The 18,983-nt window shown below is 30.8% G+C and overlaps 2 protein-coding genes across 2 annotated transcripts; one reads left to right on the forward strand and one right to left on the reverse strand.

Annotated features, from left to right (window-relative positions):
* The first annotated feature begins 210 nt into the window (after positions 1 to 210).
* Positions 211 to 15,393, forward strand: LOC148238716 (short-chain dehydrogenase/reductase family 16C member 6). The gene is made up of 7 exons (XM_088197420.1): positions 211 to 406; positions 852 to 1,127; positions 13,360 to 13,475; positions 14,294 to 14,413; positions 14,601 to 14,762; positions 14,825 to 15,024; positions 15,087 to 15,393. The coding sequence occupies exons 2-7, from the start codon at positions 857 to 859 to the stop codon at positions 15,187 to 15,189; spliced, it is 972 nt and encodes a 323-aa protein (XP_088053546.1). The 5' UTR covers positions 211 to 406; positions 852 to 856; the 3' UTR covers positions 15,190 to 15,393.
* LOC148238717 (chitinase domain-containing protein 1) lies at positions 15,308 to 17,963 on the reverse strand. Its single transcript, XM_088197406.1, has 6 exons — positions 17,620 to 17,963; positions 16,850 to 17,030; positions 16,584 to 16,790; positions 16,222 to 16,383; positions 15,926 to 16,157; positions 15,308 to 15,862 (listed from the first exon to the last, which is right to left on the reverse strand). The coding sequence occupies exons 1-6, from the start codon at positions 17,893 to 17,895 to the stop codon at positions 15,721 to 15,723; spliced, it is 1,200 nt and encodes a 399-aa protein (XP_088053532.1). The 5' UTR covers positions 17,896 to 17,963; the 3' UTR covers positions 15,308 to 15,720.
* Between the last annotated feature and the right edge of the window lie 1,020 nt (positions 17,964 to 18,983).

Raw genomic sequence — 18,983 nt, forward strand, 5'->3', positions numbered from 1 at the left:
ATTGTCATGATTATTAAAAATTGAACTAGGTCTATTGATAATTGCTCAGCTAAAATAATATAAATAATATAATTTATCTGTAAAAAAATGTACTTCTTAAAAAATGTAAATCTTAAATTAAATTATATTATTATTATTATTATTATGTACCCACAGTTTTGGAAACGCTGCTACCGAGTTATATTTGTTTTCTTCAATGAATTACACTTCACCTGGCATTCGTTCGGTATCTTTTCGGTCGTCGGTTGTGTGTGGTGTACTAAAATATACCGGTTTTTATTATAACGGTCCGCATAATTAAATTAAACCTATATCGTTCATATATTATTATACGGTAAACGTTTTATAAACAGTGTATAATAATAAAAGTGTATTACAGTGAAAATATCCATTGTTTAAATAAACGGTACAAAATTACATATTTATCAAACTGAATAACATAAAATTTACTTATACCTATATTTAAGATTTTTAAGCGATCGAATATGATTAAAAAAATATTTTTTTATATTAATATCTGGGCTAAAAACTTTCTTTCGTTTATATAATAATTAGTTATATTGATTTATAGCCGTAAACTCGTTTTATTCAACTTTTGTTTATGCGTCTTCTCAAAAGCTTCTTTACTTACACATTAAAAATAATAAACCGCTTATTTACATATAAAATAAGTAAGCCTTTAAACTCATATTGTACATTTTGTATTCATACATAATGCATTCACCATCACTTCTCTCCGTTTCCACAAATTGCTATATAGAAAGTGCCATTACCTTTAATCGCTTCGATGCAGTTGCAAATGAAAGTCGCGCGTTGCATTTCCTGGAAAATAACTACTTATCTCATCTTAGGTAAGATGGAGATCTGCGAAGACGAGAGTATCTTGAAGTGGCTCCAAGATGCGTTCAGACTGCTGATGGACGTGGTCATCTTCTTCGTCCTATCTACGTGGTACACATTGGAGTCTGTGTTTTTGTTTCTGCTGCCGATGAGATTTAGGACCCTGAAGGACCTCAGAGGGCAGGTAGCTGTCGTGACTGGAGGAGGGAGTGGAGTTGGTCGCCTCTTGGCACTGAGACTTGCAAGGCTTCATTGCAAAGTCGTAATCTGGGATATTAATAAAGAAGGTAAGTCTTTAAAAATACATACATCCTAGGGCTTATAAATTACGATCCAGAAAAAATGTGATACACCGTGTATTGAAAAGTTGTCAGCAGTCTATAGTACACCAGCAGCACGATTTTCGTCTGCTTCGTTCTACGATTAATAACCTTTTATGCTTCTTAAAGGCAGTGATATTATGTTTCCAATTACGTATTTAGAAGTTGTTGGTTGTATTTATTTCGTTACAACACGGTTTTTAATACTTTTTTTCTATATATTCCTAATAATTAATATTTAATAAAATTATGTCGATTTTAAAATCTGCAAATCTGTTTTAAATAAGCGTTATACAATAGTTATGGAGTAACAATTTCAACGGTTGAATGTGTTTATTTGACGCAAAAAATACCTTTGCAAAAATATAAAAACTCAGGCAGAAATGATCCGTTCCATTCATGACGTTAACAGCATTTCATTGGTATAAATCAAGTAGAAATGTTGTTATTTTGATTACAAAATATGATATTTTTATGCATTTCCGGCATACATTAATTTACGAAAAGGCAAACCTGTCATTAAAAAATGTCTCTAAAAATATTTAAATTTAAGTTTTAGCTATTTTTTTAATTACTAAATATTACTGTTACTTCCGTGGATATTATCGGAAGCTAAAAAGTCATTAGTGAAATCGGCATTTCGGTACATTCAAGAATTGCAAGATTGTCACACAAACTTTCGAAAGCCATTATTTACAGGTGCGATTTAACAGGGAATTATTTTAAGAGATATGTGTATTAAAATTAACACTTTGTCACATAAAACGAATTGTTGGTATAAGACGAGTCTTCGGAAAATGATTCGTTGCAGAGTTATTCGTGGGGTGTTCACTGTTCTGACTAATCTGTCCAACAGTAATGCACTAAAAATTAATTTTATGGAACAATTATTAAATATGTATTGCTCATTTAATTTGTCTTCATTCTTTTTTTCTTTAAATCCTTATCTTACAAGGTTCGAAACATTTGTCTAAAAATACACAATCCTTCGTTATTATTACGGTCGCCCATATATTGCCACCTAAAGTTATGCTTTCACTAAAGAGATGAGTTAGGCAATAATGCAATTGGCAATAATTAATCTTCTCTACTATTTATACAAACTTTACAGAACGGACACATCTACAGAGAAATTCGATATTTACAATAACTCTTTTTTAATATATTTATTTTTATTAAATCTTCCGTTGTAACCTGACAAGCATGAGTGCTCCTGCCGGGACTCGAACCCGCAACCTCAGAGTTACTAGTCTGAGACGTTATGGACTACGTTATTCCGTCCTTAATGTATGTGTTTATTAAAATAATATGTCATTGGTTTACAGATTGATTTAAATCTGGTGTCTCAGTACTTAGTGGTAGTTGATTGTGCTTACTACGCTGTGACACGGTTTTTATTATTTTTTCCAGATTTTTTTACTCAATAATTAAAATAAAATCGAAAGGTTGTGCATACCTATTGATTGCGAGCTATAATACGTCTGGTGTCTCACTACTTACGTGTAGGTGTTGATTGTTTTTAGCCCATTGCAACATATTGGGCTAACGCCTTTCATATTAAAATACAACGGAAGATTTACAATAAATTGAACCTAACAATTTATTTGCTATTACCTTTTAAAAGCAACCTCTAATTCATTGTGTATATTTTCTGTTTCCGATCATTGTTGTTTAAAAGTACCATGCCACGAATATTTAAAAATGAATTAAAAGTAACTCGATTACTATGCTTTTTAAGCTTTTATTTGTAATATGCAGTTTTTATAGAGTAAAAAATCTTCCTAAAAAGTAATTTTCCCATATCTGTAAAACAGTTTTGCTTTCGCATTGAGTTCATGTGGCACCCTGTTTCTGAGCATTTGGAACGTTTCTTATTGCAAAATCAATCAATTAAAAAATGCTGAAATAAATAAGTATTTCTAAGAAATTCGTTCTTAGACATGTAACTATCTGTTCGTGACCGTTATTAAAAATAATTCTAGCACGTAATAAATGAGTGAATGTAGAATAAAGAGGTAATCTAAAATTCACCGAATGGACACGAAACCATCATGATGATTATTCTTATAATAGCATTGCGTGTTTAAACGTTTAAATTGTAATAAAACGACCTAGTTGCAAAAAGCAGCACGCCTATGCAAATGATTTAGTAAGATAAAAAAACTCGATTGTCTTTTTACATTGCGTCTTAAATCCTTGCTTCGCCAAAGATATAGAGTGAAAGTCAATCCAAAAGGACTGGAATCGTTTGGTAAGAGTGCACAGGTTAAACCAGATTCGTTTTTTGCGAAGTTTGCTTTCCATTTTATCAAACTTTATTTATTGCATCACATATTTCGGCTCTTAATTAAAGTTTTCATCCAACTGTTTTTTTTAAGATCTCTCACTATCATTTAAGATTTTCGTTCTACGCTTTTGAGACATTCATAAAAATGTATTTAATGACTTCTATATGTAAATTTTAATTATGATTTTAATGAAAATGCATATTGACAGCTTTAGGGTTTTTATTTATGACTGCATATTAGACCTCAATTTCTGGTTTTATATAAATGTAAATCACCTTTGTGTTGAAACGTATTATGCTTGAAAAATATTTGTATACACGGATATATAAAAATATGAAGTGAGAATATTTTTGGACTATAATATCATTCTGAATGATATGGAATATGTATGTAATTCAATAAATAAGGTGTTTATAAAAAAAAAGTAATAATTGTATATTTTGTAAAAATTCCATTGCATATTATGATGTTGTTTGGATGTTCAAGATGAGCATTTTTGGCAGAATAAATAAGGTTATCATCATTTTAATAATTACATAGTTTCCTGCGATTAGAATAAGTCACAAATTGACATTACCAAACATATAAACCTTTCAAAACCGCACAACGACCATCACGAGTGTAATGGCACAAGATGATGTCGAATAATTAAATCAAAAATGTCACAATGCATAAATTTCATTCGAGTTTTGGATGTTAAAAAAGCATATACCAATTTTAGCCCGTGGGCGTGACCCATTGCCCAATTATTTACTACGAAGGCGGTAAGTCACGCTATGAACAGTAAAAGTAGCCAGCATTCTCTCGACTCTCTAAAGAACCAGTAAAAGTATTGTGAGATGCCAGATGAAAATCTAGCTCAGTGTATTATTAATGTTATAATATTTATGATTAATTATAAAAAATACGCTTATGATTTTTGAGTTTTCTAAACCGAAGGTTTTGAAAATAATTTACTATTTAGTAGTAATAGTTATTCTATTATATAATCACACAATCCGTCTCAACCTAAAATTTGTGCTTGCTAGATGTTACAAAACTTCATAGCTCATACTGAATATAACGTTGAAAACCTATTGAGCTAGAAATTCCAGAAGCAATAAGCTGAGCAAATTTTATGACACCAGAGCTAACCGTAAGAGAGTTTCCGATTTTCTGCTTTATAGTCAGGAATAAAAGGATAAACATTCGTTCGAATCTTACATATTCTTACAAAAATGATACGAATCACTAAATAGCTTCACAAGGTGCATAATAATATAATTATTGACTCAGCATTTAATATATGTGTATAATTTGTGTAACATGTACACATTAACGCGCCTGTTCATACGTATTATTAAAGATCGATGTAAAAGCTGCAGCTGCTTTAACTTGTCTTGGAACTGACTAAAGTTAATTTGTAAAAAAAAAAAATATTCTACAGTATTAATAGTGTTCCTTTATCTACGTTTTTCCCAATTTGCAAAACATTTGTGGATGCACTATTTGGCTGTCTTTATATCCTCTATGTGTTGTCCTTTTAACCCTTTCCGCTCATAAGGTGCGTAAGACGCACCAGCGATTGGCTTTATATTACTCGTGGGGTGCGTCAGGCGCACCATTTCAATTAATGAAATATAACGTCGATTTTTGGGTATTTCCTGTGCATGTTTTAAATGGCGTTTTTTCAGTGTTGTAGACAAGAGTTTCAAGAAGCATATCTTATCAAAAGAATGTCATTTTTATTTTAATCAAGCCGGGGAGAGCTCATTTATCGCGATAAGTCGGGGTTTTTTGGATGTTTGTATCTGCAAGAACAGAAAAAAAAACACTAGTACATATATGGTGAATGCGATGAATGCGACATCTTGTTTTTGCCCATAAAAAACATTACTAGTGAAGTGTGAGTCGATCCGTTATCAGAGTACAAAATTCATTTTTCTACCCACAAATTGGATACATTTTTCGTATTACCCCACGCAATCGGCGTAAACCTGCACTCTTTAATATTCGTACGAACTTTTGGTAATGGTTTAAAATTAAAATAAATGTAAGGAGAACCTTGACATTCGATCGAACTTGACGTGCTTTTTAGTCTTGACTCTTCAAAGCGCTTCCATTAAAACGTATATGATATTCAATATATGATATTTTGTTATAATCCTTTTTTTATAGTTTTAACAATTTTATAGCTAATTTGCCTACTACTAATTTCATGCTCAAAATGAGAATCAAAATTGCTTATCATAAAATGTACGAGATACTTACTTTTTCAGCATCTCATTATATTTAGCACAGTGCTTTAAATAATATATTTCTATGTCTTTGCAGCTCTATCATATTCTATATCTGCAGCTCTTTTAAAAATGTTTATATTACTAATATATTCTTTGTTTAAGCATCATTTACAGATTTACACCATAACAAGAAATTTAAAAATAATATTTCCAGGAATTCCCCAGAAATTAAAAAAAGTTAAATTAATAGTGAATTATAGTGAAATTAAAAAACTTTTTAAGATGTTATATTATATTAAATAAACACACAGTAAATCAAAAAATTACCAAAAAAAATAATATTTATTTTAAAAATAACATTTTAAAAAGGACAGACAGTCGTAGGTTATTTTTTAGAGAAGAATTTGATAATCCTTTCACTTTTAATTTAGATGGGATTATCAGTCATCAAAGCTTCAGTCAACAACTTTTTCGGATTTTTTGCTGTTTTCTATACTTTCATAAATTTGTAATTCGCTTTGTAGATTTTTTGTCACATTATCTGAGGTGTTGATTTCTATTTTATTTTATTTTTATGTGCTGCATTGATAGCGTCAACCAATCTATTATATATATGTTCGTAACGAGGGACCATATACGAGTTATTAATGTAGTTGATTAAAAAAGAATTTTGTTTTTCCCGGTAGAGTACGCTCGGGATAAGGAAGCCGGTTTGTTATTGTGTGCGTGTACATGTATTATATGAGAGGGAGAAGCGATGTAGCGTGTACTTCGTTGTCTCGCTTTCTCTTTTAAGGACAGTCGCTGATTCGTCAAAGCTGGTATTCGTCATTAAAGTGCAGTGTGGCACAGAAGTTCGATCTTCTCTAGTGATTTATTTTAAATATTTTTGTGTTGATATTAGTTTAACCCAGATATGCTCACTGTCCCATGGGTAGGTCACTAAACTCGTGCCACTGTTTTTTTATTTATAAATGAAATTTTATGAGAACAAAATTTCTTGGGCATATCTGGGTTAATTGATATCAAGGCTTCAAATATACACTGTAAGTTATTCATTCTCTTACCCGTGGATTAAAATATTTAAATTATTTTTCCATTAATCCGTACGTTGTTGGTTTTTTTATACTATTCTCTGTAAAGCTTAAAAAAATTATTATTCTTATCGTTGCGCCAATGATAATTTTTTAATTTATTCAATGGATTCTAATGAGTTAATAGAGTCGTCGAGCCATTAAACAATCTGCGAATAATTTCTTTCCTCGTTGTATATCCTTTTGCTGTTGAAAAATAGCTAAAGACTTCATTATTTTTTTGCCTAGTGAAAGATTTTGAATTTTGCAAATATTTAATTAATGACATCAATGTCTGGTTTCTTCGATTATATAATATAGTTTTAATTGTCCGTTGAAATTTCCAACTTAGCTCAGATGTATGTATGTTAAATAAACATATATTTTCTTTTAAAATAAAAAAAAATAAATATTATGAGCGAAATTGTTTTGAGCCACACAGTTCACGCACACAATAACAAACCGGAATCTTTATCCCGAGCGTACTCTAAACGGGATACAAAATATATTTGTTGCTGAGATTCCCGCCCGGATATTCTCGTAGCACTTACGTCAATCTGGTTCCATAAAAATGCGATAAGGAGTGACTTATCGATGGATATTTCGATGGTTCATCTAAATCTAACATATCCAGAATAACAAATAAATATCATTTGTATCTATATTTGCAACATTTCAATCATCATTATGTTATAATTTTTCAAGATAGACGTTTAAATATCCAAATATGCTTTTGTAAGTATTTATTATATTCATATAACCTTGATTTATATAGAACCATCTTAAAGATACAGCAAACGATAACAATGAATAAAAGATTTTATTTTTTCAAGTTATATTTGTTTCTATACAAATTTATTTCTATAGAATTTAGTAATTAAGAAATCTTAATATTCTATCCGATTGAGAACTGATTTTAAGAAAATTATAAAAAAAACTGAACAAAAATGTGAAAATTATGCAATAATCATTGAGAGTCTAATGCCCCGGAAAAATGTTAGTTTCAGTGTTTAATTTTATATTGGTATAATAGATCATCGATTGTACAATTAATTGTATAGTCCATCAAAAACCGATCTTGAACAGTCGTTGAACGCCATAATTGCAAATTTTAGTAGATCAGCAATATTTATATAAGTCATATTGACATTAGAAAGTACAAGCATTGAAGCAACTATCACCTGATAATGTGTATTTTTTTCGATTCGGTTTTGCACGACACAAGTGCGATCAGTGCTCTCGAGTTCTTCGACCCCGAGTTCTTGAATCTGCGCATTGCAGAACCCGAGGCTCGCCACACGATTTCTACATTTTTTCTACTCGACTCAATTATTGATATCTAAAGAGACAATTGTAAACATGGAGTGTTTTGCTTTAGGTATTGAAGTGTGAAATTTCAATAGTGATTAACTAATAAAATAAGATACATATAGCTGTGTAACTCGGAATGGTGAAATAAATTAGATGTACACATATATAATGAAATACATATTTAAAACTAAATTTACGAAAGATATTCTGTAGGTGAAGACACAAAGTTATAAGTTGCATAGGGTTCATAAATTATCTCTAGCAACTACGAGTCTTACTTACACTTAGACAGATTTTAGCTACAGTGCACTACGTGGAATGATTTCCTACTTGAGCTGTCGCGAGTCACAGCTCACTCAGGTACACGGCGCAAAACAGCATAGATAATAAATATCATAAATGAGTGAAAGAAGGAGTTGCGGTTGGTCACGCTCCGCGTACCTAAGAATCACCCGTCAAAATCCTCTCGTGAATTTATAATTAGGAAATGAAAAATTTCTTTATTAACACTGATTAGCTCAAACAAAATTAAAAGTAAGATATATACATATATCATACCAAAATATTTTATGAGTTTTAAATTTTGATAACAATCTTATAATCTCGTATCATTAGCTTTTAGTGGGACAATAATAATATTCTTGATTATTAACCAGATCCATGAAAAATATTGGTGATATTACTTTTAAAGGCGTAAAAATATTCACGCTTGGTTTTGAGCAAATAATTAAAAAAGTGTGAACTTTAAGACAAGGTCCTTTTAAGTATATTTTTATCTTATATCATAAATCTAATCTACTATTTGTATTATTCTCAAAACCTGTTTGTTCTATTACGATCTAGCATTTACATAGTAATTTTTAAAACAAACCAACTTGCTTATTATAATCCTAAAATAGCATTTATTATTTGCAAGTTTAAACAAATTTAATTTAACAAAGTGTGGATATAATAAATTAGCAAAACCGATGGTTTTGCACGCCACACGGTAAGACATTACTTTTCCTCGATGATCTTCACTGTCAAGGCGAACTGCAATGAAACTGCACATTGATCAATATTTATGAATAGAGTGTGTTTAATTTATGTCCATATTGATATTGAATACGATTTATAAAAAATAAGTGCTAAGATAATTAATATTTGTATATATACATATGTATATGAGAGATATTTAGGAAGTAACTGTTATTTATAATATATAGTGGCAGTGTTTACCAGACCCCAATTGTGCTTGCAGCGCGTGTTTTAAATGCCCGTGTCAATTCATATTTCATTCTATGACTCGTAGAGAAATTGTTTAAAAATTATTCGTTTTTTTTTATTTTAATATAATTGACAAACATGCAAATGTGACGTTCGTGGCGAAGAAAAATGTATAGTGCCATCTATTGTCACTGATGAACTCATTCAAAAATTATGATAAAAACGACATTTTATATAAAATGCTATTTACAGATCAATTAACTTCATTACTAGTTGTTTTTATGAAACAGAACCACAACCAAAGATTGGTCTATTGAAAATCTGCACGTGTTGATATATTTTATGGATATGATTTTTTTAAAGTATTTTATAGTAAAAAGTAAATAATGATCTAAATATAATTGAATGCTTCCGTGTATTTTTACAGAATAAATTAGATTACAGTGCATTAAAAGAAAATCCAAATTAATTACTTTTTGCTCAATTGAAACAACAAATATTATTTTATCTAATAATTTATTTAAAGAAACGTCTGCAAAAGAACATTATTATTCAACATTATAAACTATTAAAATAATAAAAACAAAATGATTTGAATAGTTTCTAATGTATGAAAATACTACATATTTTACATTAGTAATTTTAAACCCAGTTAATTTATCCTATACTGTATATTTATTGTAATTTAAAAATGCATATTTTAAAAATAACAATGCATTGAACGTTCTGGATTTTAAATTGGTTCTAAACATTGTCTTGATTGCTCCTATTGTTAGCTTAATTGTTAATGTTTTAAACAGTTATAGAGATAATCCAATTTATCTTCAGTAACAATTATTCTTAGGATAATATTGCATACTTATCTCAAGGAGGCTATGATAAAATAAAAAAATGATATACATAACTACAAAAGTTTAAAAAACACTGTTTTGATATGTATTTTTTGTTTACAACAAAGTTTGTTATTGATCTCTTATTCAATTTTAATTTATTAACTTTGATTTGGTTTGTATACATATAGTGGCGTAGCTAGGGTATGTGCCACCCGGGGTAATCCTTAAAATTTCCGCCCCCCCATACATTTTTTATCAGGGTCATAAAATCAGCATTTCTTAAAATAATAAATTGATTATTGTTAAGCTCTCGCTATTCGTAGATTTACATAAATTTTAGTTTATTCAGGGTTAAGAACCACACTAGAAGATTCCATCGCGAATATGCCGCCCCCAAGCAAGTGCCGCCCGGGGCGGCCCGCCCCCTCCGTCCCCATAATTACACCACTGTTAGTATATTAGATATGGTAATCGTCGTTTTGGTCTATTAAGTTGTTTTGTATAAGTCTACACCATCAGCAAGCTTCAGTAGACCAACAACATAGTTTTCGTCTGCGTCATTTCACGATCACTAGCATCAAAGGCTCTGAAAAAGTCATTCAAAAGCAATCAGAAAGGTTTGCGATGAACTTATTTATTGGATACTGAACAATTTCGGTCTTGAACGGTATCTTTTTATTGAGTTATGAGTAACTCTTGGACTTCTAGTAGGGATTCTATTTGGGTACTCTCTTTTTTATTCTTCTTTGTATCAATGACATATATGTGGTTATTGAGAACTCAAAATATGTATTATATGCTGATAACCTTATAGCTTAAGCGGAATTGTTACGTAAGTAACGAATTGGGAGTGACGTTAAAACAATGATGAAAATTTAATACGTACATCGTCAACGTTTGCAATAAGGAATCAAAAAGGTTTGGCTTTGTTCAAAATGTTATTGTCAATTCGCGTTCTGTACTATACTTTAGCATATTTTGAAGTTATTAAATTTATATGTCGACAATTCATCGATGCACGGATATTTTCATCTACAAGCCCTAGAAAATCTCGATTGCAACCTTTATTATCAACCGCTGCGGCCATAACGTCAATGCTCGATAAAGCTCCCTTTTTACGAGCCATCTAGTTTCCTAACGAGATTGTAAAATACAATGATACTACAAAGAACTGATACAATTAATGTGGGATATTCCTAATTGTATGTATGTGTATATTTCAAGCGCGGATGATGAAGTCAAGCGTGGTGGAAATAACGCAATCAAAACAAATTGCGCCAGAGCCTGCGCGTTCGTCAGTTTCAAATACACTGTGTACCTACATAATTAAAAACTTCACTATATAACATAGTCTATTATTAGTTCAGTTATCTTTCGTTGTACAATACGTGATCATCGCAATGTTTTTTACAAATACATTTTCTAAATATATTTTTATACTGGAATTAAAAATATATACATATTAAAATATTATTATGTATTTTAAACTAACGAAATTAAATTCAATACTAAATCAAATCAAATTATATAATTAAATACAAATTTAATTATAACCCTCAGAGTTTTATCGTTGAATCATGTGTTTGTTATAAAAATGGCAATTATATGTTACCTAATTTTCAGGTGAAATTTCTTATATTTTTCTTAATCTGCGTCTCACGCAGACGCCTATGTTGCAATTTGTAACATACATGAAATCGTCACCGATTTGTGCTATAAGTGAAACATACTATAAGCAGTGCAATAATATCTCGACTTTTCTATTCGCTTGATTGATCGCGTGCAGTGAAAGCATAGAAGAGAAACGAAAAGAAACAATTGCTAATTCGGCCCTGTTAGATTGGGCAAAATTGGATAGTTCAATTTCACAATCTTATTACCTTATATACCTACTTGCATCCTCTGGTTTAGTCGCATGGTGGCAAAAGCATTCCATTGTGCATCAAGTGTGTCTCCCACGATAAAAAAACTTTCTAATGCCATAACATAAAAATGGATTACCATTGATATGTACTTTTAAATGTTGTATACAACGATGCTATTTAGATAGCGTTAAAGAAATGAAAATATACACATTTGCATAAATTAGAATGACTTAAAGATTTATTTGTTTTCCAATTATATTTTTAAAACTTTAGCGTTTAATTTTGGTAATATTTTTTCCGACCGTTCTCAATAAATAAAACTAAATTTGTTTTGTTAGTAATTATTATGACAATCTGATCTGGCACTGAATTCAACTTATATATAAAATTTGTTAAGAGTTAACATGCTTTTATTTTAAAGTTCAAATTACAAAGATTTATCAGTTATTTTTTTGTAACAATACTTGAAATACGGTAAGCTTGTGAAATAAATGGGTATTATTAGATACGTGCTGTGTCGTGGCTATTCGTCATAAAGTAAGCCATATCCGTCCAGCAAAGTGTAAGTGGCTGAGAATCCAGGTTCGAATTTTTGTTTTCAAGCCGTAAGCAAATAATACTATAAAAGCATTTTTTATAGCAGTGTTCCAGCTTAAATATAATCGAAAAAGTGAAGTAGTTTAATTAGAATGATTTAGGGCAAAACTTAAGTTATATTTCATCTTATAGTAATATTCTAGCTGTTTTACATGTGTTGCATAAATCCAGCAGCAATGGATTTTAAATTACCTGCTTCTAGTTTGTAATACTGGCCATTTTTTGTTTATTTGTGTCATTTGTCCCATTCACAATAGATCCGTTTTTAGTGTAAATTTTTCCGGAAAAGAGATACATCACTGGTCCATTGTGCAATATTTATTTTTTATGACCAGTTACCCGCAGCCTATTTTATACATTCAATGAACAAGAAAGATGTAAAATATTTTTCCCATTTTTGAAATCTCTTATATTTGACTTCAATGGAACTCGAACCGTGACAGTTACTAGTTTTCTCTCTAAATTACTTTATTGCATACAATGATAAGTATAAAGTATTCAATACAATATTATACTCGCATTTAACAGTGTTTTTAGATAATTATTACATAATCTTGACACATATTTCGTTGAACATGTCTTCACAATATATTTATTCCACGCAAAGTTGGAAAAACCTATGATCTTTTAATTTACGCAACATAAACGTATTTGATATTAAGAAACGATTATCATATGCCAAATATTATCAATTAAAATGTGTAAATAAACCACCATTAATGAATTGCGTGACTTTAGTTTATGGTTATTGTTATATGACTACAATTATGTGGTATTAAGAAACCTGTATGTTTTTTTTAATTTCAGGTTTAATGACGACCTGTGAGCTCATAGAAAACGAGGGATTCACAGCACACGCCTATGTCTGCGACGTCTCAGACAGACAAAAAGTCTATGCCATTGCCCAAAAAGTGAAAGATGAGGTAATAAGCCTAATCAGACATTGATTTATAGCTCCATCATATTTTACTATGAAATTGTTGCAATATGTTAAGTTATGTGATATTATTTGTGGATATTGAAGACGTTTATAACACGTTTGCTTTTTCGATTCAACGCTTGTCATTTATTCTTTGTCATACCTTTTGTCTGCGAAATAATATCACATTTCAAATACCTCAAGCGTATTTATGCTCACCAACTCTATATCTATGAAGGTTATGAACAAGTTGACAACTAGACGTGCATTAAATTTGCAACTATGCTATGAATGATTACTTCTTTTGATATATCAAAATTCAAGCATGTCGAGTTGTTAACTTATTCACGCACACCTTGGATATAACAGCGCAAGATTCATAGTTGATTGATTCTAGAACAGAAAGATTTATTTTTGAGTCGAATTGTAACTGAAGTTGAGAAGTGGATCCATGACTTAACACGCGACGTAAAAGGCACTGGTTATGCATTTAGTGATATTTGAATGGGTTATTGGATTATAGGCGGAGCGTTCCCACTATCACGATTTTATTGCTTTTAACGCGGATTTATGATTTCTGAGAATAGATAATTATTTTTTGCGCTCTTCTATTGGTCGAAATTCGGTTTAGATATGCTTCATTCGATTCTTACTTATTGTAAGTCGTAATATTGTTATAAAAATTCTAATATACACGCTAGATAACCAAGCGTTTTAAAATCCAATATAAAATCTTATATGTTTATACAATTGTTTACTTACCATAATTTTAATTAAACTCTAATGTATATTTAATGTTAGTTTTCTTTTAAAACATTGTAGGTTGGAATCGTAGATTTGTTGATCAACAACGCCGGCATAGTCTGTGGAAAAACTCTATTAGATCTTCCAGACACGGCCATCGAGAGCACCTATAAAGTTAACATCTTATCTCACTACTGGGTATGTGTTTATATTATATAATACAACAAATAAATCTCCAAATCTTATATTTATGTATATAAGAAATCTTGAAACACTCGTCATTCATTTGGTACTTATGAAGAATGACACTTTCACTATTTGCTTCTTCAATTATTCTTGTTACTGAATATTCATATTTCACAACATCTTTTTGTGTATGTCTCAGACAGTAAAAGCCTTCTTGCCAGACATGTTGGCACAGCGCAGGGGCCACATTGTGACAATGGGATCCGTAGCTGGTATGATCGGTACATACCGCTGTACGGATTACAGCGCCACTAAAGCTGCCGCTATAGCCTTCCACGAGAGCCTCTTTACAGAACTCAGGGTAATAATTTTAAATCAAAATATTATAGTTCATGGATTGAAACAGGTTTATATAAATTTCAGAGCAATAATCACAATTATATCAATCTAACTTTGGTCTGTCCGTACTTCATCAACACGGGAATGTTTGGAGGTGTGCAGCCTCGTCTAAGACCGATGTTAGAGCCTGAACACGTCGCCGATAGTTTGATTATGTCTGTGAGAAAAAACGAAATTAACTGTGTACTGCCCGATGCCGTCAGAATCTTGCTGCCTTTGAAATGGTACATACATTAAATCAAAATTAATCCATACAAATATTTTTTAAATAAAAAAATCATTTCAGCTTATTACCAGCGAAGGTGTGCTGGGAACTAATGCACCGCATCATGAAAGGACCACAAGTCATGATGGAATTCAAAGGACGGCCAAAAGTAGCCGCTGGATAATTATGCCACCAATACATCGATAAACATTAGTTATAATTAAATATATTAACTATAAGATTAATTTGAGATTAAGTATATATTTATGTAAATTTATCACATGGAAATATTATTAATGAAATTTTTAATTACTGTAAATATTTATTATTGATATTTGAATGTAACATTCTTGAAGACTAAATATAATTAAGAACAAATACAACGAAACTTTGTTTAATATTCAGGAATACGATCCAAAACTACATATTGTTTATATAAATTGACACCAAATAACGTCATTTAAAAACGATTATAATTTACATCCATTTATAATAAATGCAATATATCACACAAATACTTAATTAACATGCATAGTTTGTGACTAGTGTCTGTGTCTTTTTTTTCAAATATTATATAAAATAATGTCTTACATTATTATGAGTATTCTTCTTCAATAGAGAATAGAATACGAGAATTAAACATAAACCGTACTTTCTTAAAAAGTAAATAACAAAAAAACAGTTAAATTCGTGAGAGATTTGTGATCATCGGCATTTAGAAGAGATCATAGAAATAGTCAAGTCCTTGTCCTAGCTCCCAAATAGCGATTCCAGTACCGAGTTCTATGGCCAAGTCAATCCTCCTTTGAATAGAAAATAATGTTGGATAGAACACTATCTTCCTTCCTTCGGAAGTCCTATAATAAATATATATTATATTAATAATATATTATACAGCTTCATTCCATTGAGTATCTTACTTCAAATCTATAAAATGCTCCACACTCTTCTCGTCGTATTTCATTGTTCCCTTAGCGCCTTTCAACAGTTCTATGAACTCATGTCCGACAATTGGTCCACCGCCACCCGGAGAATAAGCATTTCCATAAAAATTGAGACCGATCAAAATCTTTCCTCTCTTTTCTTTATCTTCATCGTCCGGGACTAAATTCATTACGCATCTTCTGATCCATTCGAAAGGCGCATTAGGACCTTAAAAGATTATATTGTAACATTTTCATCGATGAAAGATTAGAATATAAGTATCGTAAGCAACCTGGTCTTTGTGCATTTGAAAAATCGTATGTCATCAAAGAAAATGCAGTGACGTACGGATGCAACTCATCAAACTTCTTAATTAGTTCATCGTCGCTTGGTTGACCGCGAGACGGAGGTAAGACTAATATGAAATCTAGGAGGTTCTCTGCCAAGGAAAGTCCTAAAACATAACATTAAAATAATGGATTAATTAATTATAACATTATTTTTCAGATCAATCAGAATTGCACTGTCTTGACTTTTATGACAAGTACTACACTTTTGTAGCAAAACTCGCATAAAGACTAATACTACTAAGAATAATAATAATGGTTTTATGATGTATTTTATTTAACTTGCTACTAATGTTAATCGAATTACCTAAAAATTGCAAGAATTCTACAACCGTCTTGTGTGTCGTTTGACCAGGAAGCTGTGACAATATCTCAATCACAACCCCATCAAATTTCCATTGCTTGCAAGTACGCTTTAAAGTTTTTGCTAAAGCAAGTCGCTCTTCTTGGGGACCGTTGAATAATTCCGAATAATCACTGAGCGACCAACTCTCAAATAGAATTCTAGGTATAACTGAAAAGCATTTATAATTAAATACATAACATATAAACGTCTAAATGATTCAAAAATACTTTTCAATTTAATCGGCAAGCCATTTTGCTTCACAGTTTTCAACCAAGCATGATCGACATCGTGCAATCCAGTGATTTCGTAAGTTTCTTTTCTAACTCTTTTAATCTGCAGCCAAACGGGAGATATGTACGGAAACTTAGTGGCCCATGTTTTAGCAACATCATAACCGTGACTGTTCCACTGGAATAGATATATTAAAATAAGCATAAATAAATATTTATATATATACATAAAAAAGGATTGCGACAAGGTGATTTATTGTCACCGATTTTGTGCGAAGCACAAAGGGATCTCGTGTGAATTGAGAAAAGGAGTCAGAACAGAGGATTACTAATTGTCTTAGATAAAACTACACCAGATACTGCTTTTGTGAGACTAACATAAAATAATGAAGTTCAGGATTAAGATGGAAAGATTTTATGCATGTATTCAATGCTTAAGCGCCACTGCTTGATAAGAAAATATTAAAATAACCACATGATAGTTAATTAAGGTGACCAGATTTTGAAAATATCAAAGGAAGACACTAAAAATAAGAAGGCCATCTCAGAAATTATTGTTCGAGGATGACAAAGAAAGACAAATTACTATGGGACTTAAAAAAATCAATACAGATATTTTTTTCAAACACCATCACCAATTGTTTTTGAGAAGGAGAAATTGCTACGGGAACTCAAAAAAATAAAAGGTTATTTTGTAAATTTTTGTTCAAAGGGGATAAAAATTTTGAGGAGGACGTCTGGTCATTTTAAGTTAATAAACTACATACCGGAGTAATGTAACCGAGAAGGGTGCCGTTAAAGTATCGTCTTGCTGTGTCCTCGTGATAAGTTTGATAATTCGCAATGATATGCTCAGGTCTCAGCTCAGGGCGAACTAGCTGTCTTTCCATGACAGATAGTGCTTGAGGTCCACGCAATTCAGATACAGAAGTTCCTGCGGATTTAGTCTTTGTTTTAATTGGACGATCTTTAGGCGATAAGGTTAAGTCGGCGTTTCTAAATAATGCAAAAAACAATGCGACAACAAATAGGTTCGTCTTCATCTTTGGTCGATAAACCGATATCAAACTGTTTTGACAGTTGTCTTGACAGCTACTATTTTTTAATTGTCGATGGTAATAACACGTTGCTATTTGTCCATGTCCAATTAAAAAGTTCCGTCTTCGATTTATTTAAAATCATCCAGGCTGACTTTTATTATCTGAGAACAAAACAGGACATTACAAAAAAGTAAATAATAAAGGAAGGGAAATAAATTTATTTCTTCTGCCCAATAAATTCATTAAATTTTATAATAATATGGTCACATTTACAGTCGTGCAACTGGACTAAATGTGATGCATTTTGTAAAATAACTAACGCTTTTTATACGCTATAAAAAACTATATTTATTAATCAAAAAAATATTTTTCGGAAATGCTAACCTGTGCGTAAATCCACTACTTGACCCATAGTATAAGTCAGTGATCACTATCTTACATATATAGGTTAGAATCACATATAGATCTGAGGATATCACGAATTTAGGAGAGTTTTTTTTATATTTCTGATGAACTATTCGAACAATAACGCACTTTATTTAGCCGAGTTGTGAAAAATGTTTTTACCGCTTTTTTCTGATAGTATAGTGGATTGAAGAATATATATTTACTCCCCTTCTTGTTAAATTAATTTTAATATATATATTTATTTTATTAAAAACTAGTATTATCAAAATAATTCGGCAACAATATTTTTTATAAAAACTGGTAACAATTTGACTACAAAAAGAGAATAAGAATTTTTTGATGCTACTCTATCAGCTTATAAACTTATTAATTCAATTACGTAATTTAATTGTGAAGTGGAAAATTTAAGACCAATTTTTGGGAAAAAAACAAATGGTAAATATTTTTTAGCCTCTCAGCGAGAGTATATGTATTTAAGTATAGTTATTTTACTGTAAAAATAAACTGTAGAATAAGGATATTTTAATTGTGATGTGATGCAGGCGTAACGACATTCGATCGATTGATTTCTTGGGACAAACTTTATTTTATAATTCCTTACCAGTAACATTTTTTTTCTCTGCCTATCAGAAAGTGTTTTGGTAAGTACCTACGTCTTAATTTTTTTATTTCTATATTGCCTA

The sequence above is a fragment of the Plectrocnemia conspersa genome, unplaced genomic scaffold (assembly GCF_051122295.1).
Source record: "Plectrocnemia conspersa isolate PC_06_02 unplaced genomic scaffold, ASM5112229v1 ptg000001l, whole genome shotgun sequence".
Classification (NCBI taxonomy): Eukaryota; Metazoa; Arthropoda; class Insecta; order Trichoptera; family Polycentropodidae; genus Plectrocnemia; species Plectrocnemia conspersa.